General features: G+C 35.5%; 3 protein-coding genes across 4 annotated transcripts; 1 reads left to right on the top strand and 2 right to left on the bottom strand.

Annotated features, from left to right (window-relative positions):
- The first annotated feature begins 93 nt into the window (after positions 1–93).
- LOC123699643 lies at positions 94–1,218 on the top strand. 2 transcript variants are annotated; one of them, XM_045646639.1, is made up of 3 exons: positions 94–148; positions 460–641; positions 761–1,218. In XM_045646639.1, the coding sequence occupies exons 2-3, from the start codon at positions 483–485 to the stop codon at positions 1,151–1,153; spliced, it is 552 nt and encodes a 183-aa protein (XP_045502595.1). In that variant the 5' UTR covers positions 94–148; positions 460–482; the 3' UTR covers positions 1,154–1,218. The 2 variants fall into 2 exon arrangements, with proteins under 2 accessions (XP_045502595.1, XP_045502593.1); XM_045646637.1 differs by having other exon boundaries at positions 100–273.
- A 4,752-nt stretch (positions 1,219–5,970) lies between these two features.
- On the bottom strand, positions 5,971–8,439 carry LOC123699892. The gene has a single exon (XM_045646940.1). The coding sequence runs from the start codon at positions 8,437–8,439 to the stop codon at positions 5,971–5,973; it is 2,469 nt and encodes an 822-aa protein (XP_045502896.1).
- An 803-nt stretch (positions 8,440–9,242) lies between these two features.
- Positions 9,243–15,913, bottom strand: LOC123699993. Its single transcript, XM_045647073.1, has 2 exons — positions 11,940–15,913; positions 9,243–11,590 (listed from the first exon to the last, which is right to left on the bottom strand). Exon 2 carries the CDS (start codon positions 10,437–10,439, stop codon positions 9,474–9,476), a length of 966 nt encoding a protein of 321 aa, XP_045503029.1. The 5' UTR covers positions 10,440–11,590; positions 11,940–15,913; the 3' UTR covers positions 9,243–9,473.
- Between the last annotated feature and the right edge of the window lie 5,652 nt (positions 15,914–21,565).

Genomic DNA, 21,565 nt, shown 5'->3' with positions numbered 1-21,565 from the left:
TAAAAGTATAATCTGTATCTCTGATATAGGCAATCTGTGCCTAATGTGATGTCTTGTCAGTGTCAACTGTCGTTTGACCAATCTGACGTCATTGTGTTTACGTTTTGCAAACGGCAGCAGCTGTTCGTGTTTATAAATTTTCAGTAATGTGTGTGATATATTGAAGTATTTTAATATTCCATTATCTAAGGATATACCTAGTTAATTAGAATAATTATTTATTTGTATAAAAAATTATTCGTTAGGATACCATAATAAATTAAATTAGTAAAGGTAAAAATTTCACATGAAAATTTATTGTACCAACCATGATATTGCATGATTAATATCTCTTTATAACTAACACAGGATAATCATTGTTTTTCGCCTAATTAACACATGTAATATTGGCTAAAATATAAAATATCCAGGCTGTTAATTCATATAATTTAATAGTGAAAACACATATTTTATTTAAAGGGAGATTCTCGAATAGAAATCTAATGGAGGCGAAACTGAAACAATATAGAGCGTTAAGGCGACGCCAACAATTTGTTGATAATATAAAGCAAAAATTGGAAAATTCTAAAGAGAAGTTTATTAATTTTTTAGTTCCTAGTATGGCAAAAGTTGAAGAAAGACATGAAGAAGAAGTTGTTTTGGTAAAGTATCTCTTATCCCTATATTTTTGTATCTCATTATCTGGTTTATAATTTTATTTAGAAATTATTTTGTATACGCAGATATATAGGTAAGTATAACCTGTTATTCATAATTACAGTTGGAAGATGACGATGAAGACGATTCCCCAATAACATACACAAAAGCATTATTAGAAGAATCAGTGGATTTAACGTCTGAAGTGAGTGAAGTAGAATCTATTGAAGAGAACCAAGAGTCATGGCGCTATTGTATGATCAAATGGACGATATATGCAATTATCTGGTTGACACTATTCATTTACTTCTTGAAACTGCAATTTGGAGCAGTTTTCTTTGTTATATCAGTTCTGATTGGTATTTGTCTGAATACCAGTACAAAGCCTAAGAAAAGAGGTGAAGTATCTGCATACAGTGTGTTTAATGAAAACTGTGTGAGCATAGATGGTACACTTAAAGCAGAACAGTTTGAGAAGGAAATTAGATATGGAGCGGGCAGTGTACGAACATTTTAAATAAATTAAATGTGACTATAGTGATGTAGTAATATGATTAAGACCTAAATGAAATATTATTTTAATTCCAGAAAATTATTTTGAACCAAACACTTGTAGTGTTTGGTTAATCCATACTATTAATATTATAAATGCGAAAGTAACTCTGTCTGTCTGTTACTCAATCACGTCTTGACTACTGAACCAATTTGCATGAAATTTGGTATAGAGATATTTTGATACCCGAGAAAGGACATGGGATAGATTTTAACCCGGAAATCCCACGGGAACGGGAACTATGCGGGTTTTTCTTTGACTGCGCGGGTGATGCCGCGGGTGGAAAGCTAGTATTTGTGATAAATGTTTAATATTCTTTGATAACTTCAAAAACTTCTTTCCACATGCACATTTGAATTATGTTAGACTTATATATAGGTTCTAAGTACTAAATTTTACAAAATTTAGTACTTAGAACCTATATCAATTTTATGTTCCCAAATGATTGAATCAATTTTTTGGATTATTTACAAAAATTGTCATGTCTATACTTCTATACTAATATTACCTATAAAGAGGAAAGGTTTCTATCTATGTATGTATGTATGGTTTTCACGCATAAACTACTGAACCGATTATAATGAAATTTAGCACACATATAGAGTGTAACTTGGATCAACACATAGGATAGGTTTCATCCCGGAAATCCCACGGAAACAGAAACTATGCGGGTTTTCCTTTGAATACGCGGGCGAAAAGCTAGTACCTATGTTATAACTTTGTCAAGCATAAAGTAGCTATATTTTAATTTATTTCAAAGTGTTTAATTATAAGGTTTGTAAAATGTATTTATGACAAGCATGAGATGTTTTTCTAAATAAAACAAGAGACATTACTTAATTTTTGGTTTTATTCATCACATAATAGAAATAGACAAAATTTCAATATAATTTACCATACCTACTTTAATATACCTCTATAAATTATGCTTACATCTATTGACAGAATATATGTATACATTATACATATAACAAAATGCTATTTTGATTAGATTTGTTTGTGATGTAAATGTTTAAATGTTATCTTTACATTTAATTTTGTCGATATCATCTTACAAAAGAATGAAAACACCACCATTTTCTTAACTCTGACCGTTTAAATTTAGCGCAAAGCTTCTCAATTTATCAAAATAATTTAATAAAATGAACTCTGTTCGCGGTGTGTCCCTTCAGACACATAAAACTGAAAGAATAGAATAAATTCGATCGCTCGGGCGGGTCACGAGTGGCTAAGTTGGTGAGGCATCCGCCCCGGAATGGCGCGAAAGGATGCGGGTTCGAGTCCCGCCTCGTGATCAAATTTTTTTCTATTCTTTATAAATTTATAAAATGAACTCTAATATTCTCCCTATCTTTTTCCTGGATTCTAAATAATTAAACAGCATGCCAATAAAACAATGATGAATTATATAGATAATCACAAACATAATAAAACACTAATTCGCACATCCGGAGAAATAACGTCATAAATGTCATAAACCACTTTTTACAGGGCAGAGATTTAAAAGTTTGCTTTGTTATTCATGGACCCAGTTTATTCATAAGAAAAATTATTTAATTGATTATGTTGGTGAATATATTCAACTTCGAATATATAGCATTTTCAGGCAGGTTGAAATAACTAGATAAGACTTATTTTACTTTTTTTTAGGATGGTACTACATTTATGACATTATGGCCCTGGAATTCAAAGTATACTAAATCTATTATGTCAAATTTAGTAGGTAGGTATGAAAAAAATATTACTTCTACAGAGAAAAAACATCTTTATTGTAACATTTTAATTAATTTGAAATAACGGTGGTGGTGTAAGTCTATCAAACCTGATATTTTTGTGTTCGTGACAGTTTACGCGAAGTTTGTTTTAATTACTAGTAGATATTATTTAAATCGTGGAGGTATCACCTCCTGATCCACCTGATCCCCTCCCCCTCCTGAGACTATGAGTGATGATGTGCCCCGTCCAAGGGCAAAACGTCATCTTGACCAGGATGTTGGTGATGATATTAGAAGCAAGACAAAGAAATCTTCTCTAAGCGACTGCCCTAACTCTATTTCCATAGATACCGTTTATAAACATCCCTTCTAGAAGGCCCTTTTCGACAGTATGCTGTAACTGACTGGACCTTACATTGTACATTGCAGTAAGATAGACCCCACATCAGGCACCTCGATCCGGGCCATCAAAATCGGTCAACTACTTGTAAGAAATGGCATCAAAAATATTTGCAGATTGCATTAAGAAAATCAGCCGCAATAGGGTTTGTATCGAATTTTAAGTGGTGAAGATGCCAATGTGTTTATTGGTCATCCAATATTGGCCCAGCACAACCTGAGCACAATTATCCCCTTATACAATTATTCATGGAAGGGCATTGCAAGAGGAGTGCCCATTGACATTTCTATGCAGGAATTTGTTGCCAATTTGGAAATCCCTGCGGGCTTTGGGTATATCATAAAAGCACGTAGGTTAAATAGAAAACATCGTACGACGGTGAGCACTGAATTCATTCATTCATTCTGAACATTCCTAGGGCAGAAGCTGTCTGAAAAGGTCTTCCTTTACAAATCATCCTTAACAGTAGAGCTTATAGACTGCCAACAATCCAGTGCCTGAAATGCTGTAGGTTTGGCCACATTAAAAACCAGTGTAGGTCGAAACTCCGATGTTTTAAATGAACACGAGAGCCTACAAGAAGCCGTACATGCCGAACCTATTATTTTAGCTCTCATAATTTTGTCAATTTTTACTGAAACATATTCTTTGCCCGAGACTCTAAGTTGTTTCGCTATCTGAATAAAAACTCCCATTTTATGTATCGCTTTGAATTTAATTCCTTCGACAAACGTTAAGATGACACAATACACAATGAGCAATAATATAAGTACACATTACTTTCTTTAGCACAGGTATTATATTAATTACAACACAAATTTTAATATTAGATGTGTTCAATACTCAGACGCTAAGATGACACAATGACAATGCATATTACAATTCGCGTGAACAAAAATATAAAATAAAGTGACGGTAGGTCGTAAACATACAGCCCACCAAGGACAAATTTTCACAATTTTCCTTAATACTACTATACCATACAAAACGTAAATACTAACGAACATCTTAGCGAATTTAACATCAAAAACAAAAATACAAAATAAAATATTACCACATACATAACTAGTAAGAAATTACTAATATTCGTATTAGTTTGTATAAAGAACAAAGTATGAGGCTTAAGACAGACAACAGAAAAAAATCAACATTAGTTAGTAACTGGCAAAAAACACAATTTAGAAACAAGACGTTTAATTACATTGTTTTTACATTTTAAACTGACAACTCGCGTAATTCCGTCCAATCCGGGATGTTTTTCAACTATAATACCATATAACCATCTTCCAGGTGGAAGATCATCCTCTACTACTAATACTAAATCTCCAATCTTAGGTTCAGGAAAAATATTATTCCATTTATAACGATGGTAAAACTGAGTCAAATATTCATTTGACCAACGACGCCAAAAATCTTGTGTCATTTTTTGAGTCATTTGCCACCGTCTGAGATTTGTGATATTAGATGTTTCGTAATTGACATCAGGGGGTAAAACCAGAGGTTCTCCCACCAAAAAGTGCCCTGGTGTCAGTGGGATTGGATTGTCTGGATTCTCAGTAATTTTAGAAATAGGCCGAGAATTCAGACAAGATTCTATTTGACAAAGTAATGTTGTCATTTCTTCAAATGTCAAAGTTGAATTCCCAACAATGCGCCTTAAATGATGTTTTGTCGATTTTACCCCTGCCTCCCATAGTCCTCCAAAATTTGGGGAATGGGGAGGGATAAAATGCCATTCAGTCCCATTTGTAGCCAGTTGATCTGCAATTTTCTTCACTATACTGGACCTCTCATGAGCATATAAAGATTTGAGTTCTCGTGCTGCACCCACAAAATTTGTCCCATTATCGCTCCATACTTCAGCGCAATGACCACGGCGTGCTATAAAACGCTTAAACGCTGCTAGAAATCCCTGAGCCGTAAGGTCACTTACTGCTTCGAGATGGATAGCGCGTGTGGCCATACAAATGAATAAGCAAATATATCCCTTGAATGACCGATTACCTCTGCCTTTAGAGGTTCTTATATTAATAGGTCCTGCATAATCTACTCCACTCCTCAAGAAAGGTCGACAAGCAGTAGATCTTTCAACCGGTAGTTGTCCCATCAACTGGTGTCTTATGCGAGCGGCATATCGTACACAACGAACACATTTTCGAACACACAGCCGTATTAAATCCTTCGCACCTATTATCCAGTATTTAGATTGCAAATAATTTTGCATCAATTGGGGACCGCCGTGAAATGTTCTCTCATGAGCATCCGCAATAATCAAAGTTGTAAACTGTGATTTACGAGGAAGAATGATAGGATGTTTTCTCTCATCACTAAGGATTGCCTGCTGCAGTCTGCCACCTACTCGTAGGATACCGTCTTCGTCAACTATTGGATTGAGTGAGGTAAGTTTACTTTTTTTATTTATTTCTTTTTTATTTCTTAAATCTGCAAGCTCTTCACCGAAATGTTTTTCTTGGCATCTTTTAACGCATATTTTTAAACTTTCTCTTATTTCAAAACTTGTTATCCAATCCTTCTGATCCTCTACTTCCATTTTTCTCATTCTTTTAATTAGTCTTTTACAGAGTGCAGTAACGCGGAGTAGTCTTCTCAAAGATGAAAAGCGTGAGTATATTTCTTCTTCGGGATCTGCTTCATCACTGTGAGTATTAGATAATTAAACAAATTTTCATTTTTCTTTCTTCTAAATGTGTATCTTCTATTTGACCTCTTGTAAAATTTATATCCTTTTCTTGCAGCCACTTTGGCCCTTCCTTCCAGAGTTGAACATCCCATTGCGTACTGCCACGCGATGCACAATCTGCAGGATTATCCTTGGTAGATACGTGTTGCCATTGCTGCGGTTCCAACGAAGTAATAATCTCCGACACACGGTTGGCGACAAAGGTTTTCCAACGACTAGGTTGTCCTTGAAGCCAAGCGAGCACAATTTGTGAGTCAGTCCACGCATGAATAGAAGATTTCTCCATACCCATGACTTGAGACACTTCAAGTAGCAGTCTTGTGAGTAGTACAGCTCCACAAAGTTCCAATCTCGGAATCGAAACTTGTTTAATGGGCGCTACCTTTGTTTTGGAAGCAATTAATGCAACATTAATTTCCCCATTGGAATTAACTACTCGCAAGTACACAACTGCCGCAAATGCAACATTTGAAGCATCGCAGAAGCCATGCAATTCGCGAACTTTATCATCATTATTGATGTTGATCCAGCGTGGGATACTAAATTTGGTAAGTGTATCTAATTCACTTCTACACTTGAGCCAGTCCTTCAGTAATTGTGGAGGAAGTTCATCATCCCACTCAATTCCCGAGAGCCATAATTTCTGTATAAAAACTTTGGCTGAAATTATTACTGGCGCAAGCCAACCAACAGGATCAAATAATCGAGAAATTTCTGAAATAACTTTTCTTTTTATTACAGAAGGAGAGAGTTGTGGAAGTTTTACTACGTATTCAAATTCATCGGTTCTTCTGTTCCAGGTAAGTCCTAAAATTTTCATGATTTCATCTATTTTTAGTTTCAGGTTTTCTGCTTGATCTTCAACATCTTCGTTAATTTCTTTAAGTATTTCTTCGCTATTACTGCTCCATTTTTGCAAGACAAATCCACCTCCTTGTAGAAGTTGTGTTATTTCCTTATAAATTTGCTTGCCTTCTTCCACAGAAAAACAACCCGACATAAAATCGTCCATGTAAAATTCACGAAGTACCCTTTCAGCAGCCAGCGGATACTTCACCCCATCGTCGTGTGCAACTTGCTGTAATGATTTCACAGCGAGATAAGGTGCTGAAGCCGTACCAAAAGTAACTCGTAAGAGGCGCAGATGCTGCAGTCTTTGATCTGGATCTTCACGCCACACAAAACGTTGAAAATTTGTATGTAATTCAGATATTTTCACCTGTCTATACATTTTTATAATGTCAGCGACAAGACAAATTGGATATTGACGCCAACGCATTATAATGTGACGTAAGTCAGGTTGTAGTGATGGGCCTACCATAAGTTCGTCATTCAATGTGATTCCATTGGTTCCTGAACAAGAAGCGTTGAAGACAACTCGGACTTTAGTTGTATCCTTATCCTCTCGGATCACTGCATGGTGAGGTAAGTATACAGCATCAGCCAAATCTTCTTCATGTGATGGCACAGTTTCCACGTGACCTAAATTTTTATATTCTTCTATGACAGCAGCATACTCAGCCTTAAGCTTAGGATTTTTTAATAAACGATTCTCAAGCCGATTAAATTGTTTTATTGCAATAGCCTTTGAATTACCATATTTGCAATTTGGATCATCGGTTCGAAATGGTAAATGTACTATATAGCGTCCTGAACTATCTCTCCTAGTAGTTGATGAGTATATATTCTCACATTTAATTTCTTCCTCCGTAAGAAGTGATTTATCAGAGGCAAATTGATCCGATTCAAGCTCCCAAAACTTCTTCATAAGTTCGTATTCATCATTTTGATGAATATGATTGCACCAAATAGTGCTGGAGCTCGATCTGGATTGAATTGGACCCGATAGAATCCAACCCAGCTGTGTATTTTGCGCGATTAATGCACTGGGTGAATTCTTGATCAGACCTTCAAGCAAAATCTGACCATAAACATCTGCTCCAAGGAGCATGTCAATTTTGTTTGGTGTTGCAAAGAAAGGATCTGCTAAAACTAATTTAGATACTTCAGGACTAAGATTAACAACAGCATTCCTTTCCGGAAGTACTGAGGTGAGCTTATTGAGCACAAAAGCTTGGACGCAAATTTTAAAGTTGCAATGGCGTGATTCAATCTCAATTTCTATCCTCGCTTTAGAGGCAACAGAACTTGAGTGGTCACTACCCAAACCAATAATGGAGCTTTTGTGTGGAATCTTTCTTAGCCCAAGAAGTTGAACAGCGGCTTCAGTCAAAAATGAAGCCTGTGATCCTTGATCAATGAGACATCTTAACGTGATCAATGAGCCTGTGTGTGACCTGGCATTAACTAATGCGGTGGCAAGTAAAACTTGTCCACTGAAACGTGAAAAGCAGGCTCTGATATTATTAATATTTTTTACTTGTGTTGATGTAGATGCTGTTGCTTCCTTAGCATCTGGTTCTGCCTCACGCATTGGAGGCTCCGACGGAAGCGATACATTTTTGGGATGTAGTAAAGAATGATGTTTCTTCTTGCAAATACGACACCTGGAAGACTGGCGACACGAATACACATTGTGACCTGCACCAAGACAATTAAAACAAAGATTTTGTGATTGGACAAAATTCCGTCGAGTATCAGTTATTTCTCTTGAAAAACTTTTACAATTTCGCAAATGATGATCATCAGAACAATAAATACATTTTAAATTTGAAATATGAAACGCTTTCGGAGTAACATTACTTCTATATTGTTGACTATTTTGTTTAGCACGTTCGCGGACAGTGCAATCTTACAGGTTGAAGCTAATGAGACACTACTTTTTTTCATACATTGCCCAGGGGCGTAGTGTAACAACACATGGTTAAAAAACCATATGATATGACAGAACGGATATAGGCGTAAACGTCGTAAGCACTCAGCATCAGATTCATAGTCACCCAAATGGGTCTTGACTCGATTCAGGGGTAGACGCTGCATCAAACAGGTCTTGAAGACGTTTTTGTTCTTTTTCGAACGAGTCTCGAGACGCCATCTGCAAAAATATTCGTTACAAATTTAGTTAAACAAAATCGTGTTCACAACATAAATATGTTGTTTACAAAAGCAACTAGACTTGAATTAGTATATCCAGTATGAGTAAAACAATTAAATTACGTTGGAAACAAAATACTCACTTTCTAAATAACAATTGCGCGCGAAAACATGCAGCGACACGCGGGATCACCGCAGCGGCGCAGTACTCGAATAACCATATGCAAACATGGCGCCCACGGGCGTAGTGTTCGCGGGAGAGGGGTATAAAAATATGAATGTGTGCGTGGAAGTACCTTCCTTTGACGAATTTTTGTAAATAATACAGTGACAGTACAAAAGTCGTAATTATACCTGTCAAGACAGTACAACATGCCGTTCTTTATGATAGTATGAAAAATCGCACGGCGTGTGGCGTACTGATTTTATGCAAGTAAAAACTGATACGTCGACAGACGTACTGTCGTAACACTTTTAGCTGTATAGACGCCTGTGTTCGTTACTGTCCGCGAACGTGTTAGCTACCTTAGGATCAATAAATTCTAATGAACGTGAACGGATTTCTAAAAATTCTATAAATTCTTTATATGTTGGTAATAAATTACAATTTTTACTACTTTGCAGTTCCCATTGCTTACGGGACTCGGAATCTAATTTTAGACTTACAACATAAATAACAATAGTGTCCCAAGTACTTACATCTATTGACAAATTTTTAAGTGCAAACATACATTCATTAGTAGTATCTAAAATTTCGCGTAACGCTGTAGCTGATTCAGTTGTTACAGTTTTTTGATTCATAAATTTCTTTAAGATACAATTGGCAAGATACTTTTTGTTGCTGTACCGATCCTCAAGCTGTTTCCAACATAACTTATAATTTTCTGCAGTTATTGGTATGTGTCGCAAGAACTGTTCCGCTTCTCCAGTGAGTTGACATTTTAAATAATGTAAGCGTTGAACATCATCCAATGTAGGGTTACTATGTACCAGTGACAAAAACAGGTCTCGAAAGCTCGTCCATTCTGCATATTTCCCGGAGAAATGTGGGATAGCAATCTTTGGTAATTTAAAACCTTGTTGATTCGAATCTGTAGATGTCGTGCTGCCATCTGGCGCATGATGTACAGTGGATGATTTAACAGTTAAATTAGCTCGATCTTCCCGCAACTCATACTTATAATCGATATATTGTTCTTCGCAATTGCCATATGTATCAGCTTTGACATAAGTAGTAGCGTTCAATTTATCACTTTCCGAAACTTGAATAATTTGCGTGTGAGTTTGCAAAAACTGAGACCAAAGTTCCTCAAGCGCATCCAATCTTGTCGATAAATACGCATCATTCGCTAAACGTTCTTTAGGCGATTTCTTAAAATTAGATCTAGCTTTTGTAATTCGATCATATATATTGTTTTGCACTTTAATATAAGATTCCATCTTTTACAATAAACAAAATTAATATATAAAAAACTTTATAAAAATCTCAACGTGAAATACCTATTTGAAATATGTAATCTTATAAATCAAATATATTTACTATAGAAAATCCGAAATAGATTTATAAATTCAATGTTCATAAAGTGACAATTACTTATTCACAGATTATAATACATATGTAAGTACTTATAGTTATTTAACTATACTTAGATAATTGTTTTAAGATTCAGCTATATAAACACGTAACCTTGAACTATATATAACAAGTTTACATTACATCAATCTTTAAAGTACAAATCAATTATTTTGTAATAGCAATTAGCAAGTTTTATATACGATTTACACTTAAAGTCCCAATACAATTAAAGTCCAATTATTACGATATTATCTCGAATGTACTCACGGTTTGTCCACTTATTTACTCACTCACAGCACTTATACACAAAATAACCTCCAGGTGCAGATGTGAAGACACGAAACCCGATGATAGAACACCCAACTCGATGTCACGTATTATTAGTCGTAATCCACCAATAATTATTACTTCGATATTGTCGTAACTCCAAAGCCAGTATTCTCCAGTATCGTTTTATATTATATCTTATATCCGGCTCGAAGGACCATGAATAAAAACTCCCATTTTATGTATCGCTTTGAATTTAATTCCTTCGACAAACGTTAAGATGACACAATACACAATGAGCAATAATATAAGTACACATTACTTTCTTTAGCACAGGTATTATATTAATTACAACACAAATTTTAATATTAGATGTGTTCAATACTCAGACGCTAAGATGACACAATGACAATGCATATTACAATTCGCGTGAACAAAAATATAAAATAAAGTGACGGTAGGTCGTAAACACTATCTATTTTACCTTTTTTCTGTGTCAAAGTCGTTTCTTTTCGAAGATTGTTTGGGGTTTCCTCCTCACTTGTACTATTTACAGTTTCAGAAATTGCAACTTATTCTACAGAAGGTCTATTGACAGGGTTTGCAGTAGATCCTACTTCTGAATATTCGCTAGATGAAGAAGAATCAGAACTTGAACTTCTAGAGGAACTAGAGCTTGAAGATTTAGTAGGCCGATATTCATCACTGTCACTATCAGGCGAAAAATCCCCGCTGCGAGTACTCTCACCTTTAAAAGTATTGTAAAACGAAATTATGTAATTATATAACACGTATTGAAAAGTAGTATGTATAACTGTAATACCTCACATCGTTATATAGCTGAACATCCAATTTTGGGACGGTTTTGTCACAACTGTACATAAAATAACATTATTAAATTAACCCACATAGCTGAATATCCAATAGTTTGGTGCGTTATTGTCATAATTGTTTTATACCGTACAGTTATGACATATTTAGCCACTAGAATCAAATAACTAATCAATAAATCGAGAGCGCTTTTGTCACAATTGTTTAGAAAAATACAGTTGTGACAATTATCCACCAAAAGCTTATTTAGTAAATGTCATAATTACCTTATGTGACAACGCAGCTCCAAGCACATTTACTCCGCTCAGATGGCCGGACGCAACTGACTAATAAGACATCGTGCCGCCAGAAAGGGCCAATAACATGTCAAAACCGCGACGTCATAAGCGACCTCTCGTGGAGAATATTAAAATTAAAATTACGACATTAATTCCCCGAATACTAAACCATAAAAGGAAACGTTTTTGACAAAAAACTCATTTTTAAAAAAAATGCAGTTGTGACGTTATTTCTCCGGATGTGCGAATTAGTATCTAAAATCCAATAATACACAAACTAATATTGTTAAACAAAGACATACATATAAAAAAGACAAAAATTATTTGATGCTTTATATTAAATTTAAACACAACAAAAAAAAATTAAGCAAATTATAACTGGAACGTTTCAAAATATAGGCGACATCATTATATTCTCAAACTACCCTATAAAAAGAAATGGGTGAAAACAATTTTCATTAAAATTGACACGCGCCTGTTTACGTCGAATTTCTAGGATGTACCTACACAGTATAAGTTTCAAGTCTTATCTGAGGTAGAGTTGTCTTTAGAGGATAGGAAGCACTCGTAAGCCTCCAATATTCTACTTTGAATAATAATAATTTACATCTAATTTTCCCCGCGTCTTTTCATTAAAAAAAAAAATGTCTCCGCGCGCGCGCTACGTCTAGGTACCGCCGCGCTAGCGTACTTGAAAAATGCGGCAAAATATAGGTACTACTACGCCGCGCTGCGCCGAGTCGCCGAATTCGGCGTACCCAACTACCCAAGCCAGTCGTCGTGTCACAAGCAGCTGTGTGAAGTGGGCGTACCGATAGTTTATAAAGATTTTGGACAAAACCCGACGTTAAGTGCCTGTTTATGTCATTAAACTGTGTAAAAATATTACAACCATACCATCTAACACCAGTACCTACCATCAGTAAGTAACGTATTATTCGAAACTTCGAAAATGTTGTTTACGAAAATACGTCGCCATTCAGTGTTGCCGTATCTATTGTATATCCAAAAAAAAAAAATACTTACACGTGGCCGAGGTTTCTGTTATACGTTCTCCATGTTGTTGTTTTGTGATAAATAAAAAGCACGTTTCAATGTTCAAAGTTTGTATCTTTAATTATCCCCGTAATCCTTAACAGGGTTATGGGCTCAGTAGGTACGGCCAATGGTTTTATAATGAATGAATATGTGTTAAAGGACAGAAAATGTCTAAAGAAAAATATCAAATTGTCCCTTTCGCGGGATACAATTACAACGCATGGGAGTTTCGATTGAAAAGTATCCTGCGGGATAATGGAGCAATAGAGGCGATCGAAATGGAGGATTTCAGTAGGTAAATCTACGGATAACAAGCAATTGCAATTGGAAGCTAAAGCCCAGGCAACACAACATAATAGCGGCAACCGGTCATCTCGAATACTTGAAGGACAGATCTACTTATCAAATGATTAAAAGCATCGAAGACAGCATTAAGAAGAAAGGTACACGATCTTAATTATTTATAAGAAGAGAGTTGTCCGATATGAAATTGAACGGAAACCTTTAATGGAACATTTTATTAACATGGAAAAGCTACACAACTCGGGGATGCTGGCAGTGAGCTCTCGGAGGAAGAAAAGGTTAACTATTTACTCCTACCCATGCCGAAATCTTTTGAAGGCATTATCACGGCTTTGGAAACTGTGGAGGAATTGAAAATGGACTTTGTAAAAAACAGCCTCCTTGGAGAAGAGGAAAAACGGAAATCCCTTGACTCTTCAATCTTCTTGTGTTTTGGGTGTGGACGCCTCGGGCACAAAAAATCCCAGTGTAGGAGCACTCAGCAGGCACGACACAGGCACAGTATTACAATATTATAGATATTGTAATACTGTGACACAGGACTGGCGACTGGAGACTTCACGGCCGTGGACGTGGCGACTGGAAGTACAACGGAGTCCGAGACGACAGTAAGGCAACTCGTCATCAGACCCAGGAGAGAGGTAGAGGAAAGTCATTTCTTACAGCCACTAAAAATACTGAAGGTAACAAATTTATAAGTTTTAACGTAAAGGCGGGTTACTTTGGGCTAGTGGGGTATTTCGTGTGTTTTGCTTTTCGATTCTAAAATAAGAAATTCTGACACGATATTTTAAAACTAAACTTTATTGTGTGTTCTATACATTACCCTACCAAAAAAATAAAATACCTAATTTTTCACGGCAAAACGGAACGCAACAAAACACACGAAACGTCAGTCGGCCTCAAACAGCTGTGATAGCCGCGCGTGCTTACTGAGAGCGTAAGGTCGTACACGAAACTTTATAAGACCGCTTCAAGATACAGGTTAGTCTATTTATGAAGATATTAAGTTAATTCTGTTCTGTATTTTGTTGCTATTGATCTTATATCAAGTTCGGGTAGTTTAATAGCATAGATTTCCTAAAATTAGCGAAATTTCGACTGCCGAATTAGCCAGCAGATTATTATTCCTTAGTAGGCTACTTCGTGTTATTCCCGAATTAGCAGTATTTTACTGATTAGTTTATAACTCGTTTGTTGTTCAGATAAACGTTTTATAATAAAACTAACCTAAAAATTAAATAGTAGAATAGTTAATTGTTCGTCAAGGGGAAATTCGGTATATAATTTTGTGAACAGATTTATTACAATATGACATTGAAGTTTCCCTTAACTTGGACGTTCGAGGCAAATTCGTCTCACTGAACATTTATGCAAAAACGCTTTTTTTTTTGCTTTGTATTTTTAGTAAGTTAAAGTTGTTTGGTGTATAAGGTTCTCATTAGTGTATTTATATTTTCTGATAATGATTTGCAGTTAATAAGTTCGCAAATATGTAAAATCGACTAACACGAAATAACCTACACAGTTATTGGGCGTTGCTGGTAAATTCGTGGGTGCTAAATTAAGTTTGTTTGTTTTTATTTTGAGCAGGTATTAACTTAAGTATAACTCCCGGCATCTAACTTTAGCGCTGACCGATTAGGAGAGGGGATGCGCAGAACGTAGGGAAAAGAGTAGTGGCTTTTGACCTAATCGGTCAGCACTAAAGTTAGATGCCGGGAATTGTAAGTAGGTATTGACACTTCTGCAGATCTAGGTACTTACACGAGACCAGGCACGTGCACTGCTAGATCATGGAGCATAGTATTTTTTTTAGTCAGGAGACCTAAGGAAACGAATATCCTGAAATGTGTTTGTTTTTAATTACTTCTCAATGAAAATGGTCTTAATATAGGATAAACTATTTGGGCGTTATGGGCATTTCGCTTATTCTGTAATCTGTTTACACTTTGTACTGGCTAGGGCAGTTTTTGACATGGGATTTACTTTAAAAGAGCGGTTTAAAATTATGTACGTTACCCACTTGCTAAAAAACTTTTTAGTTAATATAAGATAATATTACAGGATACTTCTTAAAATTATCGTTTCATTTCAGAAACATGCAATATGGCAAAGGTGTACAAGAAATATACAGATGAAGAGTTGCAAAATGCTTTGCTCAAAACTAGAAGCGGTGAATTAACTGCCTATAAAGCTTCCAAGCTGTATAAAGTTCCATATCAAACGTTACTAGATAAATTGAAGAATAAGCATACCAATCCTGCTGGACATGCAACAGTTCTCACAAAAGATGAAGAAGAATTAATAGTGAAATGGGTCCTCCATATGGCAGATATTGGGTTCCCAGTATCGAAGGAACAGCTGCTTCTATCGGTAGGGAAGCTCGTCCGGGAATTAAATAGAGCAAATCCGTTCAAAGACGGCATTCCCGGACGAGACTGGTATGAAAGATTCCTGAAAAAGAACCCAACTATCTCAATGCGAATGAGCCAGGCCCTCACTAACGCCAGAGTAGGTGCCACGGAGGCGTACGGCGATACGTGATTGGTTGAACACTGTCCATACATACTTAGAAAAAATGGATTGCCTAGATATATTACTAGACCCATCTCGACTATTTAATTGCGACGAGTCAGCATTTTTTTATGCCCCAAAGGTCAAGCTGTTCTGGCAAGAAAAGGGCAAAAAAGCGTTTACTGTCGATCAGGCAACGATGAAAAAGAAAATTTGACTCTTTCAATTGGGGCATCAGCTGATGAAAAATTAATGCCCAAATTGGCTATCTTTCCATACAAGAGAATTCCAGCTAATATCTTGCAGAAGTATCCAAAAACATGGATGATCGGACGGTCAGAAAACGGCTGGATGACATGTGAACTCTTTTTCGAGTACATTGCAAACGCGTTCAACAATTTTTTGATAAAAGAGGAGATTAAAAAACCCGTGATCTTGTTTCTAGATGGACACGTTTCACACCTCTCATTGCCAGTGACCACATTTTGTATTTTGTTGATCATCAAAATTAATAAAGACGGTCTTATGACAACTTACGATATTATATAGATAGTAGATAGATATATCTAGTTTCAGCCAGCAGCAAGCAGGGAACTAATAACTAGTATTGTTATTTAAAATTAAAATGTCTAAATTATCATGGCTGGTCATGGTAGTTTTTATAGCTACTGGATTTAATATAAAGGAATCATTCAGTGAAAAGACACCACCATCAGTCATAGTCACAGATGGTGAGGTAACTCTAAAAGATTTCGATAATTGTGTTATTACAAACAACGGAATGGTTTACAATGTAACCAATGAAAATAAGCAAAAGATTAAAAGCCTTGAAAGACCATTATTCGGGCTTATAACATGGGTCTGTGACTCAAACTATAAAGGAGAAACAATATCATTTTTCACATGTGGCTCTTGTGGTATGTACTGCATATATAATCAGTACATAACCAAGTGTAGAAGCAATACACTACCTGTGATGTTAGGATTGGCAATCTCAACACTTATATTCATGTTGATATTAGTGTTATCTTTGACTGTCTTCAGAAAAGACTTAAACATAGTGATGGCTAAAATAATAGTATACTTCCTAATGAGGTCAGACAGGAAAAGGGTCCGAAGGATTATGAGATATAACAAGTCCACAGGACTTAACATAGATGTGAAGCTCAAGAAAGTTAAATACAATAACAAGATTATAGATGACCTTATTGAAGAAAAGCGCATAAACTTAATCAAGCAACTATCACCTGAACCTATAAACCCAGTGTATTCTGAGATAGTATACAATAGATCAACTGATTACAATAGGATCAATGATATGCTAAAGCAGTCTGAAAACCGCATTGATTTTTTAGAAGATTTAAGGAATAATCGGAAATATAGATCAATCAAAAGGTCAAGCATCAACAAAACATTGTTGGCTGGAATTGCATTGACAACAATTGCTCCAAATGATACCTATGGTTGTGATCAATGTTGTATTTGAAGAGCAACGGTAGAATATGTTACAGTGATAGGTGTTATGACTTGTCTACATATTCTTTGTCACTTGCTGATGGTGAGACAGCTTGCTTTAATGATTTAAACAATGAAAAGCTTTCTATTAAACTTGACTCAATTTACAATATTGCAAGATTTAGTTCTTTACATGACACTAGCTCATATGATATAACAAATGAGATGCATTGGAATTGTCTTGGTTCAGGGAAGTGCTGGTGGGGAGAAGAGTGTGGAAATGGATACAAGCTTAATGTATTAGAAAAGTATACAAAAGAGCCACATGGTTATGGTTGTCACATGACATCAGTTAGCTGTGTTGGATCAATGTGTTCACATGGTACATCATGTGTTTGGTATAGATGGCAGATAAATCTAAAAGGTCCTAAAATACCTGTCTACAGTTTAGTCTCAGAGATCTGGGAAGTTAGCATAACAATTAAGTATAAAGATTTGGTACGTCATATCGTTTTAAATACTAATAATCCAAAATATGACATGAACAATATATTGAGTGAAATTATGGATCACATGCCATTCTATATATCAGGGGTTTCATATGAGAAACAACACCTTAGGGAATCATTAATAGCCATCATAACTGTTTTATTTTGTCTGTGGTTCTTTTTTTCTCTTGTATGCGGTGTGTAATGTGTAGTACCGGCAGGTATTGGCAATGTGCTTCTGGAAAGTTGAAACAATATAAATAAGTTCAAGTAATCGCTGTTTTCATTTAAACCCATATCTTAATAGGTTATGGGCCCAGACAACGTCTGTGAGAAAAGAAGGAGCAAATCATTTGTGTTGCAATTTTTGAAACACGTTTGAATTAACCTCAAATTTCAAAATGGAAGTCAAAGGTATGCAACTAGAAAAGTTTGATGGAACCAATTTCAAGCAGTGGAAATTCCAAATAAAATGTGCGTTACGTGCAAAAGGGTTAGATATTAATATTCCAAAACCGGCGACGAACGCAACTCAATGGAACAAAGATGATGGAATGGCGATGTATATTATAACCTCTGCTATGGATTTTAAACAAGTGGCACTTATCGAAAATTGTGAATCGGCGTTAGAGGTGTTGACCAAACTTGAGTCTATATATGAACAAAAATCGGAGATGACTAAAATGATGCTGCATGAACGTTTTTACCAGTATAAAATGTCAACAGGAGATAGTATAGCTCAACACATTGCTAAAGTTGAAAGCATGGCCAAACAATTAAAAGAGAATGGAGAGGACATCAGTGAGACAGCTATTATAACAAAAGTATTAAGTACATTGCCACCAAAATATAGATCTCTTCGTCAGGCTTGGATGTCACTCGACCCGAAGCAACAAACAATAATCAATTTGACAGCCCGCTTGTTGGACGAGGAAGCAAGCTTCAATGTGGAGGAAGAGGATGAAACAGCGTTATTAGTGGCGAAGCACAACTCAAAGAAATTAAATAATTTATCTTCAAAAGTGAATAGTGAATCAAACGATAGAACACATAGATTTATTTGTTATAATTGTGGGAAACGTGGCCATTTTTCCAGAGAATGTCGTGCTCCTAGGCAATCCAAGACTAGAAAACCTCAGAAGGAAGGTGCAGATATGTTAGCATTTTACGTGGAAAATAATTCATGTAACAATGAAGAGAATACTTGGATTCTAGATAGCGGTGCCTCAGCCCACATGACATTTAGAAAGGATTTCTTTGTAGAACTATTTGAATGTAATCAGAAATCATTGACATTGGGAAACAAACAATCAGTAGAAGTATCAGGCATTGGAAAAGTAATGATACAGAGATATGTCAATGAGCAGTGGGAGACCAGTGAACTAAATGATGTGTTGTATGTTCCAAGTTTAAGAAGAAACTTATTTTCCGAAGGGGTGATCATACGAAAATGCTATTCTATTGTAAAGAAAAACTCAAGTGCCCTGATTTATAAGAACCACAATGTGGTGATGAGTGCAAATATTAAAGAAAACAATTTATATGTGTTGAACATCAAAACAGTGCTTCCAGATACATGTAACTTGGTCCAAAATAAACAAAGTGATTTGAGAATGTGGCATGAAAGGTTAGGACATATTAATGTGAAACAAATTAAAAACATGAGTGCAAATAGTGTTGTGAATGGACTGGAAATGATTGACAATGGACAAAACAGTTTTGTATGTGAAGCATGTGCATATGGGAAACAGTGTAAGTTTCCATTTCAAAAATCTGAGCGAGGAGAACTACAGCCAGGTGATCAAGTTTACAGTGATGTCTGTGGACCTATGAGTACCTCATCTATTCAAGGTATGAGATATTTCTTACTTTTCAAAGATGCTGCAACTAGTTACAGGCATGTATATTTTATGAAACATAAAAGTGATGTTATGGAAGTGTTCAAAAGGTACAATGCTATGATAAAGAATAAATTTATGCACAATGTTAGAATATTACATACCGACAATGGAACCGAGTATGTAAACAATGTTTTTAAGGAGTATTTGGAGAGAGAGGGGATAGTTCATGAGCGTTCTGCAGCCTATACACCAGAACAAAATGGTCGAGCAGAACGGGAAAATCGTACCATAGTGGAGAGTGCACGCTCAATGTTGTATGCCAGAGATGTCCCATTGGAGCTGTGGGCAGAAGCTGTACAATGTGCTACATATATATTGAATAGAACCTCCTCCACCCAGACCCCAAATACAACAGCTTTTGAATTATGGAATGGGATCAAACCTCAAGTAGGTCATGTGAAGGTGTTTGGTAGTACTGGCTATGTTCACGTTCCTGATCAATTACGAACAAAGTTTGAGAAGAAAAGCAAGAAAATGATGCTAGTTGGCTATGACAATATGAACTACAGAATGTATGATATGAATACAAAGAAAATAACTATCTCAAGAAATGTTATCTTTGATGAACATTATATTCCAAGTACAAGGAAAAATATTGCACAAATAAGTATTGTAGATGATGAAGTTACAAACATGAATGACAGTGAAACCCAAGAATCCCATGCGGATGATACTCTAGTTAACAGTCCATCAACAGAAAGTGAAAATAGCATGTTGAGTTGTACCAGTGATGACCCAGACTATGAACCATCTAGAGAATTATTGGAAGATTCGACTATAGATTCAATTAATTTGAGACCACGGATTAATAGAAATTATGAAGCAAATCTTGTAGAGCTGTCATTGCCTCAAACATATACAGAAGCACTAAGTAGTCCACAAAAGTCTGAATGGACTAAAGCTATTAAAGAAGAATTGTCAGCACATAAGGAAAACAATACTTGGACTGCGGTTGAGAGGTCTGATCAACGAACTCTTACTACGAAGTGGGTTTTTACAATTAAGAAGAATGAGAATAATCAAATTGTACGCTATAAGGCTCGTTTATGTGCACGAGGTTTTAATCAGATTAAGGATGTTGACTATCAGGAAATATTTTCTCCAACAACCCGTTATGATTCTATAAGAACTATACTATCTATCACTGCAAAGTATAACTTAGATATTCAACAATTTGATGTAAAGACTGCTTTCTTAAATGGGTTTCTTGAAGAAAATATTTTCATAGATATACCTGAGGGTTTGTCAATTAAAGGTGATTTTGTGTTAAAGTTAAATAAATCACTATACGGTTTAAAACAAGCATCTAGATGCTGGAACAAAACATTTACTGAATTTTTGTTTAAATATGGTTTTGTTCAATCTCAGGCTGATAATTGTATTTACATAGGAAATTTTAATGGATCTAAAGTATTCTTAATAATTTATGTTGATGATGCTCTTGTTATATCTTCAAATAAACAACTTATAAGAGAGATTATAGAATATTTAAAGCAAGCTTTTAAAATAAAAGAATTAGAGTTAAAGTATTTTGTAGGTATGCAAATAGAGCGAATAAATAACAGTATATACATAAACCAAGAAAATTATATAAGTCAAATTATTGAGAAGTTTTGTATGAGTGATGCAAATCCTGCAAGCACTCCAGCGGATGTTAATGTGGTTATTTCAAGGAATGTTGATGGGAGTGTTGTCCAGTTTCCTTATAGGGAGGCCATAGGTTGTTTATTGTTTTTAAGTTCGGTCTCTAGGCCAGACATTTCATTTGCTGTAAATGTACTAAGTAGATATGTAAACAATCCAAGTCCACAACATGTAAATTCCGTTAAACGTGTAATTAGATATTTAATAAAGAGTAAACATTTATTTATCAAGTATAGTAGAGAAAGCAATGATCTTATTGGATATTCAG

The sequence above is a fragment of the Colias croceus genome, chromosome 18 (assembly GCF_905220415.1).
Source record: "Colias croceus chromosome 18, ilColCroc2.1".
NCBI classification, from domain to species: Eukaryota; Metazoa; Arthropoda; class Insecta; order Lepidoptera; family Pieridae; genus Colias; species Colias croceus.
Note: the sequence above shows the minus strand (reverse complement) of the source record. Positions and strands in the feature narration are given on the sequence as shown.

Excerpts from the sequence above, each read along its gene's own strand:
- LOC123699993 (XM_045647073.1), bottom strand. The coding sequence starts at position 10,439 with ATGGAATCTTATATTAAAGTGCAAAACAATATATATGATCGAATTACA.
- LOC123699892 (XM_045646940.1), bottom strand. The coding sequence starts at position 8,439 with ATGCGTGAGGCAGAACCAGATGCTAAGGAAGCAACAGCATCTACATCA.
- LOC123699643 (XM_045646639.1), top strand. The coding sequence starts at position 483 with ATGGAGGCGAAACTGAAACAATATAGAGCGTTAAGGCGACGCCAACAA. Across the intron at positions 642-760 it reads ATGAAGAAGAAGTTGTTTTG|TTGGAAGATGACGATGAAGA; the intron begins GTAAAGTATCTC and ends TCATAATTACAG.